The sequence below is a fragment of the Hydra viridissima genome, unplaced genomic scaffold (genome assembly GCF_058129835.1).
Source record: "Hydra viridissima isolate aposymbiotic clone 2 unplaced genomic scaffold, HvirCarnegie_v1 scaffold_9, whole genome shotgun sequence".
In the NCBI taxonomy this organism is placed as follows: Eukaryota; Metazoa; Cnidaria; class Hydrozoa; order Anthoathecata; family Hydridae; genus Hydra; species Hydra viridissima.
The window spans coordinates 9,122,233-9,140,656 of NW_028324308.1; the positions used below are offsets into that span (position 1 = coordinate 9,122,233).

Sequence of the window (18,424 nt, forward strand, 5' to 3'; positions counted from 1 at the left end):
TTTGCAACTCGTTTTGGTCATTTAAAATCAGGTTTGTAGTATTACTTTTATTATTACGTCACTGATCCTGACAATCCGAAGTAATTTTATCCCAATTTTATTCTGCACCATCACTATAATTAGATACTGCAGACTTTTTCCTAATTTCAAATGTTTTTCCGAAATTCAAAAAAAATCAAGCGCGCTAATTTTGAGTAAACAAAACAAGAAATGCGCATGCGGTCCAACTCAGTATTGTGAAAACCAAAGCAGTAATTGACGAGAAAATATATTATTTTGAAAAGGAAACATTAAGGTAATTATAGTTGTCATACAAACTCTTTCCTAATTTTTTTAAGATACTATTATTCATTTATTGATGAGCAAATATCAACCGAAAATATATAAAATGTATTATTCTTTCGACGTTAAATGGATGGTAGTTTAGCTACGACACAGTGTTTATTTTTCAACAACTGGAGGGCGTAAGATAGATTCAATAACGTTGGACCAACAACGTTGTAACGACGCCTTTTGGGAATCGAGCGGTAAAATGAAATAAGATCGGGCTAAAGACGTGTTTTACTTCCTGACCAATAACTTTTTAACTTATGTTGGTAAGTCGTCGTCTTATGGGACGTTAATTTAATCATTATCAAAGACCCATTTTCTTTGCTAATTAAGAATTTCCCATATTTTGCAAAACTTTTTAGTATATACTGTACTTGGTCTAAAATAACAGGATACAACAGCCTGCAGTAGTTTGCCAAAATAATTTTGCTCCAAATACTTTGTTAGGCTAAAACTTCACCTTTTTTTTTCCTATAAAAAAAGATATACTTATGTATTATGATTCAATTAATTGGGCTTCAAACAGAGAAAACCTAAAATTATGTTAACACCATAAACCCCCTAAACATTCCTTAGCTGTTTTTTATAAACTTGGGCTTTAAACATAGAAATAATATACCTAATAGCTCGGTACACATCTCTGATCATTTATATTTGACGTTAATTGTCTTCAAAAATGTGATTTAAGCCCTTAATCCGCTGCAGGTATCCATAATCCCGTGCAGGTGTGGTAGAAGCGTTTTATTTCCAAGATATTCTTGTTTTTGTAAAAATCAATATACCTTTCTTCGTCATGAAGCAGCACACGTGTGGTCATTTGACACAAGTTACATATCGTTATATTTTCATGCTAGTATTTTCACATGCTTCCGCGTTCAAATTGACTTTGATTTACAACCGAATGACTATGTAAATTTTTTTTGTGTGACTTTTAAATCAAACCTTTTAGAGTCTTAATTTATCGCTCTGATCATAATTTCCCGGGAAATTATGACCCATGACGTCAAAATTTACCGGGAAATCAAGACTTTAAAGTCCTAATTTTCTGGGATCTTAATTTGTCATTACATGGGTCCAATGAAAATACCTTCTTTCAATTAAAGTAACTTGATTTAAGCAAAAAGTGCGAGAAAAAATATTTGACGTTTTGTACCAAAACACCGTACTTTGCAATACTATTATGCTAATTTGTGAATCGCTTCAGATTAACATCTGAAGCGATTCACAAATTACAGGTTTATAAAAAAAAAATTTTTAAAGTGGTTTAAAAGACCGCTCTAGTACGCTTACTTATAAATAAATGAAAAATTCTTTACATCGTATACAAGTACTACGACAGATTCTGTTTCGGGTATTAAGGAAAAATGTCAGGAGGACAACGTCAGGAGGTTGAGATGTGAACGTTCCTAATTAGTATATTCATCCCGTAAAAATGTTACAACGTTAGAAATTGATTTATTTGACTTTACGGAAAAAAGACCACAGCAAGTAGTGATCGACCGGAACAGATTTTACCGGAACCGGAACCAAACCGGTAATAGATTCTAAATATTCCTAACCGGAACCGGAACCGAAAATAAATCCAAACCGAAATAGGAACAGAGTCCGGAACCGAAAATAACTAATATATTTTTAAAAAGTTAGTTCTAAATTAAACAAAAATTATGTAGTAAAAATAACTACAATTTTACATTTTTTTAAAGTTTTTCCGAAACCCAAGGCATAGAGATGCAATTGGACAATCCAAAAAAATCATTTAACACTTAAATGATTTTTTGGATTGTCAAAATGCACATTAATCATTTTCCCCTGTTCGAAATTGCGCAATCATTTTTACAATGTGCGAAAAAGATGAAATTTTTTTTCATTGTCGTCAGACTTTGAGCTGCAGGAGCCAATTTATCTTAAGGAGGTTCAAAATTGTCCATTTGGATCATGACAATATGTTTAAGAAAATGAGCTGGTAAGAATCAGAATGGTGTAAGTTCAGCTCAAATAATAGCGATAAAAACATTACAAGATATGAATATTAATTTAAAATTAGTTTTAACAAGAAAATTAATTAGTTTTCAAACAAGGCCAAATTTTATTTATATTAATTCTCAAGCTTAACTACTAATTTAAAAAAATTTTTAATCATTTTTATCAAAATGATATCAACGGTATTATACTAAATAAAGATTTATAATACATGAAGACCACTTTGGAAAAACGATCAAGCTACATTTTTATTGTTTTTGGGTTTTTGCCCCTGTTATTCGGCTGCAGTTTAACTATATATATTTTTATACATATAATTGACTATATCACTAGAAAACCGATCAAATTACACAGATATTTAGCTTAACAAATAAGTGAGCTATGGTGTTTTGAAGTCTAAAATCTTAATTTACTCAAAACAATAAAAATGTAGTTTGATCGTTTTTCCAGTGTGGTCTTCATATATTTTCGGTAGCATTTTGAACCGGAAATCCAGTCGGAACCGAAATCTTAAATATACCCGGAACAGGAGCCGGAATTTCGGTTCAGGCCGTAATTTTGACCGGAAACCGGATTCGAACCGAATTCCGGTCGATCACTAACAGCAAGAAATGAAACTCAATGATCTTCGCCGCGATGGAAAGATGCCTAGACATGAAATATTAGTACCAGCCCTAAGTAAGCTCTTTACTTAGCAAAAAATGCTAAGTAAACAGCTAACTTAGGGCTGGTACTAATAACGGGTGATGCGGAAGTTATCGGACAAATCCTAATTTAGTTATTTGAGCATAATAATTAGTTTTTGTGGTTTTATGCGTAGGCATAAACGTTCTATAAAATATAAACTTTATTATTTGAAACACAATTGTTTAAAATGAGGTTAAATGCAGCTGAACGAGAATCTTTTCGAAAGCGACTAAAAATGTTTTTTGTAAATAAACCTAATATAAAAAAAAAAAAAATCGTAAATCATTTTGAAAAGGAAGGATTTGCTCGAAGTACAATATGTGATAACCTAAAAATACTTGAAACTGTTCCATCGTTTTCTGATAGAAAGCACCCTGGTCGTCCGACATCCTGGACTAGAGAAAAGAAAGCCGAATTAACGAGATTTGTCAACAATCGAAAAGGGGTCAGTCAGAGAAAAATAGGTATTAAATTTGGTGTAAATCAATCGAAAATTGGTCGTCAGTTAAAAAAAATGAATATTAAATATAGAAAACGTGAAAAGACTCCAAAATGCACTATAGAACAATAAATAAAGGCAAAGAAAAGAAGCAGGAAACTAGTTAACCAACTCTATAACACAAAATCGCTTCTAGTCATCGATGACGAAAAATACTTTTGTTTTGCAGGGGACAACATACCTGGAAATTCTGGATACTACACAAACAACAAAAAGACATGCCCAGAAAGTGTTCGTTTTATAGGAAAAGAGAAATTTCCAAAAAAGTTGTTAATGTGGATAGCCATATCTGACCGTGGTATGTCCGAGCCATTGTTTCGCACTTCCAAGGCTGTAGCGATCAATTCATCAATCTATATTAATGAATGTTTAGAAAAACGACTTTTTCCATTTATTCACAAGTATCATGGAGACTTTAACTATTTATTTTGGCGAAATTTAGCAAGTTCTCATTATTCTAAAGATTCTCTAAATTGGATGGACCAATATCTCTATTACGTTGATAAAGAATCCAATCCCCCAAATGTGCCTCAAGCACGACCAATTGAAAATTTTTGGGGACATTTGGCACAGAAGGTTTACGAGGGAGATTGGCAAGCTTCAACAGAGCAAGTTTTGATTGATCGCATTAAACGAAAACTACAAGAAATTGATTTAAACTTTTAACAGTCGCATATGAAAGGCGTCAGAGCAAAATTGAGATCGATTGCAGATGGTGGTGTTTTTTCATATAAAAAATAATATATTTTTATTAAAAGATAAATGCTTTATTTTAAAAAAATATAATAGTAGTTTGTTTTTTTATTTATAGATAAGTTATTGACGTTTTTCTTTTGTCCGATAACTTCCGCATCACCCGTTATTTTACGCCTAGACATCTTTCCATTAGTCTACAGATTCCAGAAGCTACGTTACTTAATTGAATAACAGTTTTTAAAGCCACGAAGTTAAACTGTTTTTTAATCAACTCGAAGTCCTCCAAGCAAAACATGGTTTTCCTAAACCTTTACTAAGAATTTTACGCCCTAAGAATTTTACCCCCTAAGTAAGCTGTTTACCTTGTTCATCTTGTATTGCGTGGCAAAGATTTTTGAATTTCATTTGTCGTCGTGGTCTTTCAAAGACTAGGAAGTCATTGTATCTTCAATATTAATGAAACAGGCGTAAGTATTGTTCAAAAAAATTTCAAAATTTTGGCTCCAAAAGGCTTAAATCAATTAGCAAAAGTGAAGAATACGATATCACAACAACTGTTACTTGTGCTGTTAGTACTAATAATATAAATGTTTTATTTTTAAAAGAAAGAGAATGAGTTAACTATTGCTTAAAGACTATTATAGAAATATGATTGCTACAGCTTCTGATTCCGGTTAGATAAATGAGTTCGTACTCGTTGATTATCTCCAATACTTCATTTCTTTTGTTAAACCAACAAAAGAAGATCCAGTCTTGATAATCCAGTCTTGATAATCAGTCTTGATAATCCAGTCTTGATAATCGTGAAAGTCACATTAACCTGGAAACATACAAAATTTTGAGAATAAAACTAGGATGTTTATTTTTATTGTGTCTCACAAAATGAGCCACTAGATTTGACTTTATTAAAATCACTGATAATGGCATCGAGAGTATGAGCTCAACATTTGGCTGTCTAACCGACATAAGGAAAGTGGATTTAGAAAGGAAGCGATTGATACAGAATGATACAGAAAAGTTTAAAGAATGCTTTGAAAACATCTTAGTAGATGAATCCAGTGGCGTACCTAGGGTAAATAGCGCCTGGGGCAAACACCGATCTCGCGCCCCTCCTCCCCCACATAAAGTGCTTAATTACAATTTTTTAATAAATGATGACACAAACTTTTAATAAAACTTTATTATTCATTATAAATAAACAATTTGTTTATGTAACATACATTACAAATTTATTTTTCTAGCTTTAATTGCTGCAAATTTCTTAATAACATTGTCAAAGTCAATTTCTTCGGTAATTTCTCGCTCTATGCTTAGTAAAGCGAGATCACAGAGACGGCTTTGGCCCATCGAAGCTCTCAAGTAAGAGTTAATCAGTTTAAGTTTACTGAATGATCTTTCACAACTAGCTACAGACACAGCTATTGTTAGCAATATTTGCAATGCTATACGCATATTAGGGAAAACGTTTTCGTCTCCATATTCAACTATAAACATAAGTAGTTGCTCGGGACTTGATATTTTTTCCTTACGGCTAGTAAGCAGCATTCTACAGCCCAAAATTTCTTCGTACAGTTCTCGTCCATCCACATCAGAACTGTAGACTTCGCCAAATTTTTTACATTGATCTTTTAAGTGATTGATTTCCGTATTGAAGCACAACCCTTCCACATCAAGAAGAAATCCAAATTTTTCATCAATTTCCATTAATCGAACGCTTCTTGTTTTCAATTCATTAAAAAGACGGTCGACAGTCCCTTTTATTACCCTTTCCATTTCTTCTTTTGCTGTTAACCCAACATCTCTAGACATTTCGCCATCCATTCTTTTTTTTCTTCTTTGACGTCTTTCAAATTCAACACCCCATTCGTTGCAAATTTGAACTCCTTCTTTTAGTGAGTCAGTAACTAAAACTTCTCTCTCACTTTGGAAATAATCTTGGAGCGATTTCAAATCTAAAGCTGCATTATGAAAGTTCATTTTAGGATCCTGCAACCTCTTTTGAACACGGTCAATTCGGCCAAGAATCTTGTTCCAAAACCCTAGCAATGTGAGAAAGTCATACGTTAAAATTCTATTATAAAGCTGCTTTGCATCGCTTTTCGTTTCATTTGACGCGCTTTCGTCTACCATTAAGTTCTGAAGAACTTCCACTATTTCATCAATGTAGGTGTGTACAGGTTTTACTGATTCTGTTTTGGCGCTCCACCTGGTATCGGAATCGGACTTTAAAGTAATAGGCACAGCATCTTTAAGTTTTTGCCATCGTTGAGTTGATCTTGAGAAAAAAACGTAAAGCTCATTGATGGTTCCAAAAAAAGTAACCATCATTACTTCTTCTTTAGCCGCATGTACGCCTACCAAATTAAAACTTGATTGTCATAATTGACAAATATGGCAAGGTTGTTTTTTTCCTTTATTATTTGATGCACACCACTCTTGTGGCCAGCCATAACAGCAGCATTGTCATAGCATTGTGACCTGCAATTTTCTACATTCATATCGTCTTTTTCTAATTGCTCCAATATTGTTTGAGCTAAGCTAGCTGCATCCTTATTGCTGAGTTGGATAAAGCCAAGGAAAGATTCTTTTATATATACTGTTTTTTTCTCGAAATCGATCTCGACATACCTAACTACCTCAGACATTTGTTCGCGATGGGCTAAATCTGGAGTTGAGTCAAACATTAGCCCATAATACTTTGCTTTATGTATCTTTTCAAGCAAGTTAGCACGAACAGTGGATGCTATGATGTGAATGAACTCGTTCTGAATGTTGGGAGAAAGATATGTTGTGGATCCAGGATGGCTCTCCGCAAATTTTAAATGATCTTTAATAACAGGATCAAAATTGGAAACTAGTTTCAGTAAACCAAGTAAATTTCCTGAGTTAGCATTTGATTGAAGTGATTCTCGGTGTCCTCGCAAAGCTAAATTTTGCATTGCAAGGTATTTGATGCAGTGCAACAGCCTTTTCAAAATATCACACCACTTTTGATTTTCTCTTTGAATTTGTTGTTGAAGTTCCGCATCAATTATTCCTCTATTGTAAAATAAATTTCTTTCCAGTTCTTTCCATTGGGTAAAGCATTGTCTGTGGTTTTTTGAATTTTCATGTACATTTATTCTCTCAGGTGCTTTCCAATTATTAAATCCGCTTTCTTGTTCCAAACTAGATTGGTTTTCGCATTTTAAAAAAAGAAGACAGCAAAAACAAAAGGCAGATTTTTTGGAAGGCGAGTAAACCAACCATGAACGCATCACTTGCTCACCGTGACCATTTCCTAATTTTTTAAAGAACCAACTTTTGTTCATAGAACGATTGTTAGTCGGCAGAAAAGGACCTTCGATGTTTTGGAAATATTTAAAACCATGTTTAATAATTTCAATTCTCAATGGATCAGTTATGATTGCTTTTCCTGTTTGTTCACTAAACATAAGAAATCCGATGTCGTGTTCTACAATAATTTTAGGTATGGGACATTTAATAATTTGGACGTTTTCGGATATCAAGTCTTTATCTTCAACGTCATCAATCTTCATTTCTTTGTCAAACTCAGGCCCAACTTCTGTTTCTTCAGAAGTAGCAAGGATTTTGGAATTATAACTAAAACTCTCTGCATCGCCATCAATAGATGCCGCAGCTAATTCTTTCTTGCTTGAACTTGACCCAGTATCTTCTAATTCTTGAGGCCTTGTGCTTGCAGAAATTTCTAGATTATCTGAAGAAGTCGTGCTCGTGCTCGTGCTCAATTTTTGAAAAAACATCTTAAAAACTTTGCTGCTTTTTTCTTTTTCTTTTGCCTCTAATGAACGTCGTTTTCGACCTGCAGCCCCACTTTCCTTCTTTTTCTCAAAAGAACGATTCATGGTTCTCAGCTAATTATTTTTAAAATTATTAAGAATTTGCTATATATAATTGACAAAAGCAATATATTTTTTAATTACCTTAACATATCTCAACAAAATATTTTAGAATATATTTGTAGAAGACGAATCCAGTGATTCAGAAGGCGCCCATGCAGGCAATACCAGGCGCCAGTGTATATTTCAGTTTTGATTTATTTAAGGTGGCTCACCCCCTTTAAATCTAACTTTTTATTTATAAATGTTAAAAGCTTGTTTTTTGTTTTTTATATAAAGAAATTATGTTAAAACTTTAACTTTTTAAAAGAAAAATGAAATTTGCTTTTTTTGATGCTGAGTCAGAATAATTTGTCTATAATCTTACCTTAGTTAAAACAATGATATCTTGACTAAAAAATAGACTAAATATACATTTTTTTTTACCCCCCTTTTTTATCGATCTTAATTTTTTTCTTCAATTTTTATTAATAACAGTCGATTTCCTTGACATATTCGTAACCGCTTTTTTTAGCACATTTTTTAGAAATATAATATTTTGCAGAACAGTTGAAAAGCATAATAGATCTAACACTGAGAAATAATTCAAAACTTAATTTATTTTATATAATATGTTATTTCTTAATTTATTTTATATATTTCTCACTTATTGTATCGCAACCAAGCCTCTTTTGCGCCCCTTTCAGGTTGGCGCCCATGGCACGTGCCCTGCCTGCCCCACCCTAGATACGCCACTGGATGAATCAAACACCTGTTAAACTCAAGAATCAAGTTCGTTTAAGCAAAATGCAGCTGAGAAAAGCTTGAGTGAAATTTCACAAGCGGAAAGTGCAAAACTGATTGACGGTCAAAAAAAAAAATTGTACAAATAAGAAACTAAAACTAAAAAACCGAAGCTTCAAGTTAAAGGTAAAGTGGTCAGAAATTTGAAGAAAATGTTAGAAAGTTTTATTTTAAAATTAGATTACATAGGTTTACTTAAAAAAAAATTCGTTATCTTAGTACTTTTAAAGAGTTTACTTTCCCTCAAGTTGTGTCGATTTGATGTGCAACAGAGTATCTTTTAGACGATGTTTTAATGTTCTAGCAAAATATTCCCCAGTCCTTTAAAGTGGTTCCTACGTAATCAAAAAAAGTTACTTTTTATTCATTAAGCATTGATTTTCTCAAAATTAGGTACAGAATGTAAAAAAAAAAAAAAAATTCGAACACCAATAATATATTGATGATCACATAGAGGCCTATAATAGTCAAAATAACCTCTAAAAATTGAGTTTACTAGAAACACAATTACTCATGAGTAAAAGCTCATTTTACTTTCAAACTTGGTATACTTGTTCGTACTACCTGTATCTAGTGCATGAGTTTTTTTTATTAAAAGATCATGTTTCTACTAAAAGTTATGCTTCAAAACAACTGTATTTTCGAAAAATGTGTTACTAGGCCTCTGATCTTAGTTCCCTAACCACAACTTACAAGTAATAAACTCATTTGAAAAAAACTCAGGCACTAGCAGTACACTGGATGAATAAGTCCTGAAAAATTCAAGTAGCTATCACTATTAATTCAAAAGTTATGATGTTTTTTGTGAGACAATTTTCTTGAAAAACGATACGGTAGAAAATCAAAAAACAAGAAAAAAATTTGTTTTTAAAACTAAAATCCTCCTTTTAAATAAGTTTCTCCTCCCTCTTTATGTAAGTCTATATCCAATAAACCCTTCTTGATGGCTTTTAGTTTTTTTCTTTTTGATTTTGTCTTCTCTGATGTTTTAATAAGTAAATTTTTGATGCTGCGTCGGTTCATTTTTTCAGATATAATATTAAAACAGACACCGGTCTGTATTCCAAGTTTTTCATACACTTTAACAAGTCCAAATTGACCTTGAATTGAAGAATAGCACTATATACACCTAACTGTAGAATTGACCTTTCTACAAAGACTTGCTTAGGACATTTCATCCAGATAATATTATTCAGGGACTCGTTAGCATTTTGAGTTTCCCCGTGGATGCACTTGCGAAGAAGATCATCATTTAAAAGATCTTGGAAAATCTTTAACAAGATAGTAAACATCCACTCTGGTAAATTAATCTTCTCTTTGTGTTTTTTAAGTTTATTTTTCTTATAACTACACCACGATTCTTCTACTGGTGGACAAAACACATGGCGCTTATCTATGTTAGAAAATTTGGTTCAATTATGAAGGATAGCACCTATCCACTTTTTCATTGTGTAAATTTTTTCATCGTTAGTGCAATTTAATTTTAGACTTCTTCGAATGGCAATACCATAATAATTTGTTATTGAATTGATGGAGTTGTTTGTCAATTTTACTTTTCCACCAAACGGTGTAGAGGTATTTTTATATTCTTGTACTAGTGCCCTAAGTCGAAAACCTATTCGTTTATTTAGATGTCCAACTTTGACGTATAAGGCAACATTAGAATAGCAAAAGAGATGTACTACTTAAAGTTTTAAAGTACATTTAAGATATTAACTTAAACAAAACGGTTGCTATGGCCGTTGCTAGGCACTAAAACTATACCTACCTGTATAAAATTAAAAATATCGTAAAAAGCATAAACAAACTTAAAAAAAAGTATATACCACGAGAAAGAGAAATAAATTTTACATTAGAATATGTAATTTTCCAAAAAATCAATTTTTGAAAAAATTTCGACTTTTGATTATGTAGGAACCACCTTAAGGGTTAATAATTTAATTTTTTAAATTAAAGCAACCTACGATTACTTCTTAACATCCGCTCATTTTTAAGCAACAGGTTCATTTTCCTTTTTTAAACAAAAAAGTTAAAATGTCTTTCTTTTTTATAAAAACAACAACAAACGAAAAAAAGAACGAATTCACAAGCATGAAAGGAAAACTGCAACGTGTTCTTTGGCACTGAAGCATAAAACGACATAGTCCGTTCTCCAAATGTACGGCTTTTAAAAAACTTACTTTTTTAAAATAAAATTGGTCTCGGAGAAACATCCGTTCTTCGACATTTGAATAAAATTTAATGTTACTAAACAACACAAGTAGAAACGATTGTTTTTTTTCTCAAATAGAGTTAACTGGAGTTATAGTAAACGATTTAGCTTCAAATTCAATTACTTTTAGAGTTAAAATATTTTTATTTTTTTATTTATTTTATAGAGAACTTTTCACATTATATAAAAATTGAAAAATAATATTTTTGAAACAATATATTTCTATAAAAAAAAAAAAAAGTTACTTTTTCTCTTTTAGTTTAGGGAAAGTAAACTAGTCAAACTTTTAAACAACTATTTAAGGTATAAAGGAAATCAAGCTAAAAATAACTAAATATAAAATGAAAAGTAATCTCAATAGAAATTAATTACTCATAAAAAAAGCTATTAACTAATTAAGTTTGAATTGTTTCAGAAAAAAAGTCCGTGGGGGGTCTCTTTCATACAAAAAAACTCTAACTTTGTTTATTTATGGGTTAACTTTGTTTTTTACGGATTGAAAAAACCCAAAACTTGCAACTAAAACCCTTGAGATTGGATTAGATCAGAAATACCATTAGGATTCCTCGATCTCAAATACCATGACTACAATATATGCCACGTATTTTTTTGCCAACTTAAAAGAGCTTGGGAAAAAGAATTGCCAACTTAAAACAACACATGTTGTTTTAAGTTAGCATTCTTCTTCCCAAACTCATTTTTGTACCTCTTGATATTTTTCTCATATTTCCGTTTTTTTGAATGTTACACTTGTTGAATTTCTTCTGAAGCTTCCCGAAGTCAACCTCGCATTTCTTTAATTTCAATTACTTTTAACCACATTGTCTATTTTTATTTTTTGAACACCTTAGATGTACAAAGACACTTTCAACTCTTGTTGACACTTTTTTGTTTGTTTATTAGCATCAATACAGTGCACAGTGAGTCAGAAAGGTGGAAAAACGGCAAATATTATATAACACTCAAATACAAACATGTGATATACCATTACTAGTATTTTTAGATCAGAAAATTTAAATTTGTTATTAGAAATAAAATGACCCTGAAAAGCGTCATTTGCGCGCGCAAATGAGGCTTTTTAGTGTCATTTGCGCGCGCAAATGAGGCTTTTTAGTGTCATTTGCGCGCGCAAATAATGATTTAAATAAAAAATTAGGATTCCTCGATCTCAAATACCACGACTAAAATAAATGCCACGTATTTTTTAAATAAATGTTAGGTATATCTAAGGCGCGTACTATTCACGCGTATGTTTGTTAGAGTATTTTACGCGAACAAAGGTTAATTTAAATAAAAAAATTTGGGTTCCTCAAACTAAAACGCGCACTTATACTAATTAAAATAAAGTTTGATTTCAAAAAACCAAAATACTGTATTATCTTATATTACTGTTCTATGACCAAAACAAAAAAAGAAAAAAACTATTATTGGCAAAAACACCTTTATTTTGTTATTAAGTGAAGACGAAACTTTAAGGGGAAGTGGTTTTCTATTTTCGGATTTGTGGTTTTTGAAATGCGGTTAATGAAACTAATATTTTAAGAGGTTGCCTTCTGCTACTTCTAACTTTACCTCAAACTCTATCAATCAACTCAATTTAGCTTTAAGGTTTTCATTTTCATTTCTGATCAACTCTTTCGTTTCCTTTTGATATTGGAGATGTAAGGGTCTTGGCAAAAGTTTCAGTAAAGTTAGTATCCTGGTCAGGGTATAATTAAACATGCTCTGTTGAAGAGTTAAAGCAGATATTTCTGTTAGAACTACACCCATGGATGAGTTTCTGATAATTCGATACTGTTCATTGGAAAAATCACACTGATTTTAAACCTCTAGGCATCTTCAATCTTCATTTTTATTGGAAAATCAACCTCCATGCTCAATAAACAGAGTAACACTAAAGCGAGCTTTTTTTTTTTAAAATTATTGAGGGTGCGTGTGTGTGTGGGAGGGTTGCCAGTTTTTTTGGATTTAGGCTCACTGTGCGGTAGAGGTATAAAACATTTTTCAAATTCCCTTCGAGTCTTTCTGTGAAGTGTTGCAAATACTTTTCAGTTTAAGCTGTTTGGATTTTCCAAATGTTGGTGCGAATCATTTTTGTTTTAAAAATTTAAGATTAACTAAGGCCATCATTTTTATTCACGTTTTAATAAATTTTTATTTAATCAAGCCGCGCGACTTTTAATTCTTAAGTGTAATTTTCTTGAACTTTATTTTTGCTATGATGAAAATAAATTCAAAGGAATTATTTTGAATTTATTTTCATCTTAAAAAAACTCAACTTCAAGTTAAAAATTGATCCGGTTGGACTAAACCAACCGGATCAGTTTTTAACTTAAAGTAGAGTTTCATTTTCTCACCATAAGAAACGAAGCCAAAAAGAAGAGGACAAAGCATATTATTTATCACATTAAGCAAAAAATATCTCTAGTCAAAATACATCTCTCAAGATTAAAAGCATCATAAGAAGAATACTTTTAAGCTTAGAAGCATCATGAAAAGAATATGAAGCAATTTGATGAAAACTAGTAAGTTTTTAGTGAAAAGAGAGATGTGATATGCAAAAAAAAGCTTTTGAATTTGAAGAATTGATAAAAGATAAATTGTTTTTTTATGAACAAAAGTCTATGGAAAAGATTAACAGGACTCTGTATTCATCAAGGCATGCCGCATTCAAATGCTTACTCACAAATGCGCACAAGTTCAATCTCTTAGGATCGGATTCAGCGTTCTAAATTTATTTCAATAATCTTTATGAAAATTGGAAAACATCTGCAACTTCCTTCTAACGTCGTGAAACGATTTAAGGTTCAGCACTTTTGTTTTAAAAAAACGCACCTGCGAGTTTTTGAGTTTAACTTTATATTTGTTTTTCTTCTGGCGAAAAAAAGAAAGAAAAGAAAAGAAATCGAAGCAACACTGTCAAGTTTACAAACAACGTTTAAATCAAGAACACTTTTACTGTTCGAAGGCTGATAAAAGGTAATTCCGAAGAGATCATTAATAGTATTAAATATCATACTTTCATTCTTTTGTCTTTTGAGAATCTTTTTTTTTTTTTTCGTTATTTTTTTTTTTGCTATTGCTTTTTAACACTTCAACATTAAATATTTAAAATGTATTTTCTAAATTATTTCAAAAATTAAATAATTTTACAGACTTTATACTTATAACTTAAAAATGATTATAGTTCAAATGCGAGCAACTCGTCGTATCAATGTGGGATCTTTAGTGCCAAGAAACACTATAATTCCAAGTTCTGAACCCTGTAAGCATAAAAGAATTCAAATCAATGTTGGTGGAGAACATTATTCTCCTTATGTTAGCACCTTACAAAATCTTCCAGATTCTCCTCTTGCTAGAATCATCAAAGAAGATGTAAATTCAGAACTTGATTATGATCCAATTAGTGGGGAATATTTCTTCGACAGACATCCAGGCATTTTCTTACAGGTTCTAAACTACTTTCAAACTGGTAAACTCCATTGTCCTCGTGATATTTGTGGACCTATGTTTCAAACAGAATTGAACTTTTGGGGAGTCGATGAAACACAAATGGAAGGTCAGGTTTTTTTCATATCATTAATATAGATAAATCAAAAGTAAAAGTACTTTAGAATCTTATCAAGCGAGTTCTGAATTCATTAATTTTTTTCTCTATTAAAGTCAGCTTAAGGTATGGGGGCAAAAACCACTACTTTGGTTTTAAATAAAAAGAAAAACTTAAAGTAAAGTGTTAGTATAATAACACTATATCACCCAACGGGGAGCTAGGTGTTACTATAGTAACATCTAGCTCCCCCTGTGTCGTAACCAGTGTTTTCGTTGATTTAGTTTTATATATGAGGATAGTTATATTTATAATAAAACTTATTTTTCAATTCTATGCTTTTAAAATTTGTTTCAGCATGCTGCTGGCCAAACTATACAAAATATCGGGAAATTCAAGAAAATCTTAAAGTGCTTAATGTAAGAAAAAAAGAAAAAATATTCAGTGGCAATGGTAAAGACTTTCATGTTTCCAAAGGACGAAAATATCAGAAATTTATTTGGAGATTACTTAATGATCCAAACTCTTCAAAAGCAGCCAAAGTATGCTAAAGATATTCAAGTCCTTGCAAGAATATGTAAATCAAATGCGAATGTGTAAAAATATCAATTAACTTATGCATATGCGTACAAATGCTCAGTACATATTTAGTATAAGTGCTCAGTACATATATAATATAAAGTGCTCTTATACATATATAGTATAAGCGCTCAGTGCATATATAATATCAAGCGCTCTTATACATATTATTCAGGCCATCTTTTTTTTGTGTAAAACAAACAAAAAAACTTTTCTAATAGTTTTCTTGAAAATATTTTTTTAGATATTTGCATATATATCTCTTGGGTTTATCGTTGTTTCAATTGTGACATTTAGTCTAATGACAATTGATGGAATAAATGGAAAATGCACCCCACCAAAGAGCAATTTAACTTGTAGGTTAAATTTTTTCAAGTTTAAAAAACGGAAATACAGGTGCTAACATGTATTTTGAAATAAAAAAAATTTCTAATTTAGCTTTTCATTGCAGTAATGCTACACCCATGCAAATTGTTCGAAACGTAGAATTTGTTTTTGCATTTTGGTTTACGCTGGAAATACTTTTGAGACTTTGTTTTGCTCCAAACAAAATTGAGTACGGGAAAAACATTTGGAACTGGTTTGATTTTTTAGCAGTTATTCCGCTTTATTTGTTGTTGGTAATACAAACATCTTCAAACTTAATTATGGTACTTAATATGCTTCGATACGTGCGCATGTTTCGTTTATTTAAGTTACTCTATGACTTACAAATACTCGCCAAAACTCTTCAAACAAGCTTAAATCAACTTTTTACTTTAGTTCTCATTTTGTGCGTGCCTGCAATAATATTCTCTAGTATTGTGTATTACACAGAGCAAAATTGGGGTGAAACAGAGAAAGAGAAATTCAAAGATATACCCAATGTTATTTGGTGGAGCATTATTACTATGACAACCATCGGTTATGGCGACATGACTCCAAATTCATTCCCCGGAAAGATAGTTGGTGTAATGAGTACTGTGGTGGGTATAGTTGTTTTGTCAATGACCGCTTCCATTTTAGGAACAAGTTTTCAACAGTATTACATTCTGGCAATTACACAGTTAAAAATTCCCCCCAAAAAGCCTACAGCTGTAAAAATTGGAATAAATGTATCATTAACTAATAACCTTCCTCGGGGACAAGAAATCTTTAGTAAAAAAAGTTCAAGCATAAAATCATCTGATTCAAAAGATAGTGGTTACGGGAGATCACCATTGTTATTAAATCATTGTCCTGAAAATAATCGCATCGACAAATCTTGTCAGTATGAAAAAAAGGTATAAATGATCATAGCCGTGAAAATCTATTTAACATTTATCAACAATATATACTCAGTATATACCAGACAAAATGAAACTTGTATAGCGATATGAGTACCAGCTATTTATTGATACATTATCAGACACAAAAAACCATTAAAGGTTTATAGCTATTACAACGTTACTATTAAGAATGTAACTTTGATTTTAGAAACCATTTTATGACAACTTATTAAGTTTTGCTTATAGCATCGACAAAACGAAGGTCTATATTTTTTTAGGAAAACAACTTTATTTTAATCAGGTAACGTCAGAAAGTTACCTGAATGTCATAAATGATTTTTTTGAACGCCATGCTGGGTATATTTTAACTGCCAACAAAAATCACAACCGTTTTTTTAGGTTCTGATAAACTATACATTCTGCTACTTAGAGAGAGAAACTAATTGGGCAAATATCAGATACCATGTGTGAAATCATTTAAAAACTACTAAAAAGTAGGTAACAGCTGTATGACTAAATCTAATCAATAAAGAAAATGATTTGCTTTTTTTTCGTAAATAATTTTTTTCGTGTGATAATTTGTTCTTCATATTGACAGTACAGTAAATAAAATAATCCTAAAAATAATTTTAAGCTTGAATATATAACAAAAAATTGTTTTTTAAATAACCTACATAAAGAAGAAATAAGTTAGGTCTTACAATAATTATCCAAGTGGTAAATTTTATTTCTAAATAACGTGCAATATTATTCTCATTAAGAGTCTTCTCAATATACATTTTGAAGAAAGTCTATTTATTACCAATGAGAAGAAATATAAACTTATATAAATAATAGTTTTATTGAAAATGACAAACTTTATATCTTGATTTATCTTTAGTTGATATGATCTAAAACCAATGTTTAGTAAATTTTTGAAAGAGTCTCATCCTTTAAACCGAGTTTACACATGAAGCTTTAACCAACCGAAAACAACTCAATAATAAAAAAACACTTTAGTTCTTGATATATCTTTAATTATTTTATATTTTTTAAAATTATTTTACTTAATCAAAAACTTAAATCAATTTAAAAAAAAGCGTATTAACACAAATACGTTTTGATAGTCCGATAATACTATTTATCGCTAAAAAAAAAACGTTTGTTGAACGTAAATATTGAAAAACTAAGCTGGACCATCTGCCCAGTGGGGCATAGGTTACGTTCATTGTACGAACAGTGTACGTTCGGACGGAAAATACAGTTTTAGATAAATTTAGGTTCAGATTGGAAATATGGAACAATGATATATATTAACTAGATGTCTAACTACACAAAAATTCCGTAAGAAAAAATAAAGCAAGTTTTAAAAGTTTTTAATGCCGGCAGCCATTTTATTTAAACTGACAATTATTCAGTTTTGTTTTGCTTTTATCTATCATTGCGTCATTTCAGGCTGGTAAAACAAACCTGGGCTGGCAAAAAATTTGCTTCACTGCGGAAGCGCGAACTTAATATCTAGTTAACATATATCATTCATATGGAATGACGTCCAAATCTAAATGGACAATTTTAATTCATATTCGACATACAATTTCGGTCCAAAGCGTACATTTTAAGTTCGATTTGGTTGGAAATACTAACGGATTTGGATACAACAATGTACGATCAATTTTTTATAAATTATTGTACGATCTTATTCGACATAAGAAAAAAGTTAATTTTGAGCCTATTTGGAATGAAAATGCCAAAGTCAAATTATGCCATTCTTTGAATTACATTTTATTTATTATATCTGTATTATGTTATATTCTGGGCAAAGAATTTTACTTGACTTTTTAATTTTTCTTTTTCTTGACTTAAATGACTGACACACACAAAAAAATTATAAAACAACTCATTAGGAATCATAAATAAAACAACTCATGAGGGCAATCATAAAGACTTATTATGGGAAAAAATCTTCCTCTAAAACAGCTTTACCACCACCAAGACGACCACCATCTTCTAATCATGAAAATCTTC

At 31.1% G+C, this 18,424-nt stretch overlaps 2 protein-coding genes across 6 annotated transcripts; one reads left to right on the forward strand and one right to left on the reverse strand.

The window, feature by feature from the left end:
• Positions 1-4,681: 4,681 nt before the first annotated feature.
• On the reverse strand, positions 4,682-6,517 carry LOC149883902 (uncharacterized). Its single transcript, XM_090098659.1, has 2 exons — positions 5,578-6,517; positions 4,682-4,767 (listed from the first exon to the last, which is right to left on the reverse strand). The coding sequence occupies exons 1-2, from the start codon at positions 6,515-6,517 to the stop codon at positions 4,682-4,684; spliced, it is 1,026 nt and encodes a 341-aa protein (XP_089954785.1).
• Positions 6,518-13,851: 7,334 nt separating this feature from the next.
• LOC145186066 (voltage-gated potassium channel KCNC1-like) lies at positions 13,852-16,978 on the forward strand. 5 transcript variants are annotated; one of them, XM_080062124.2, is made up of 5 exons: positions 13,852-14,026; positions 14,235-14,606; positions 14,952-15,136; positions 15,418-15,529; positions 15,612-16,978. In XM_080062124.2, the coding sequence occupies exons 2-5, from the start codon at positions 14,240-14,242 to the stop codon at positions 16,439-16,441; spliced, it is 1,494 nt and encodes a 497-aa protein (XP_079918250.2). In that variant the 5' UTR covers positions 13,852-14,026; positions 14,235-14,239; the 3' UTR covers positions 16,442-16,978. The 5 variants fall into 5 exon arrangements, with proteins under 5 accessions (XP_079918250.2, XP_089955001.1, XP_089954999.1 ...); XM_090098875.1 differs by having other exon boundaries at positions 13,860-14,026; positions 15,625-15,841; XM_090098873.1 differs by lacking the exon at positions 13,852-14,026 and having other exon boundaries at positions 14,527-14,606; positions 15,625-16,978.
• Positions 16,979-18,424: the final 1,446 nt, after the last annotated feature.

Bases quoted from the DNA above. Each gene is read 5' to 3' on its own strand.
- LOC145186066 (XM_080062124.2), top strand. From the start codon at position 14,240: ATGCGAGCAACTCGTCGTATCAATGTGGGATCTTTAGTGCCAAGAAAC. The intron at 15,137-15,417 runs GTATGCTAAAGA...ATATTTTTTTAG, and splicing joins ACTCTTCAAAAGCAGCCAAA to ATATTTGCATATATATCTCT. The intron at 15,530-15,611 runs GTAGGTTAAATT...TTTCTAATTTAG, and splicing joins ACCAAAGAGCAATTTAACTT to CTTTTCATTGCAGTAATGCT.
- LOC149883902 (XM_090098659.1), bottom strand. From the start codon at position 6,517: ATGGTTACTTTTTTTGGAACCATCAATGAGCTTTACGTTTTTTTCTCA. The intron at 4,768-5,577 runs GTAAACTTAAAC...TTATATTATTAG, and splicing joins TAGTTGTGAAAGATCATTCA to TACTAACAGCACAAGTAACA.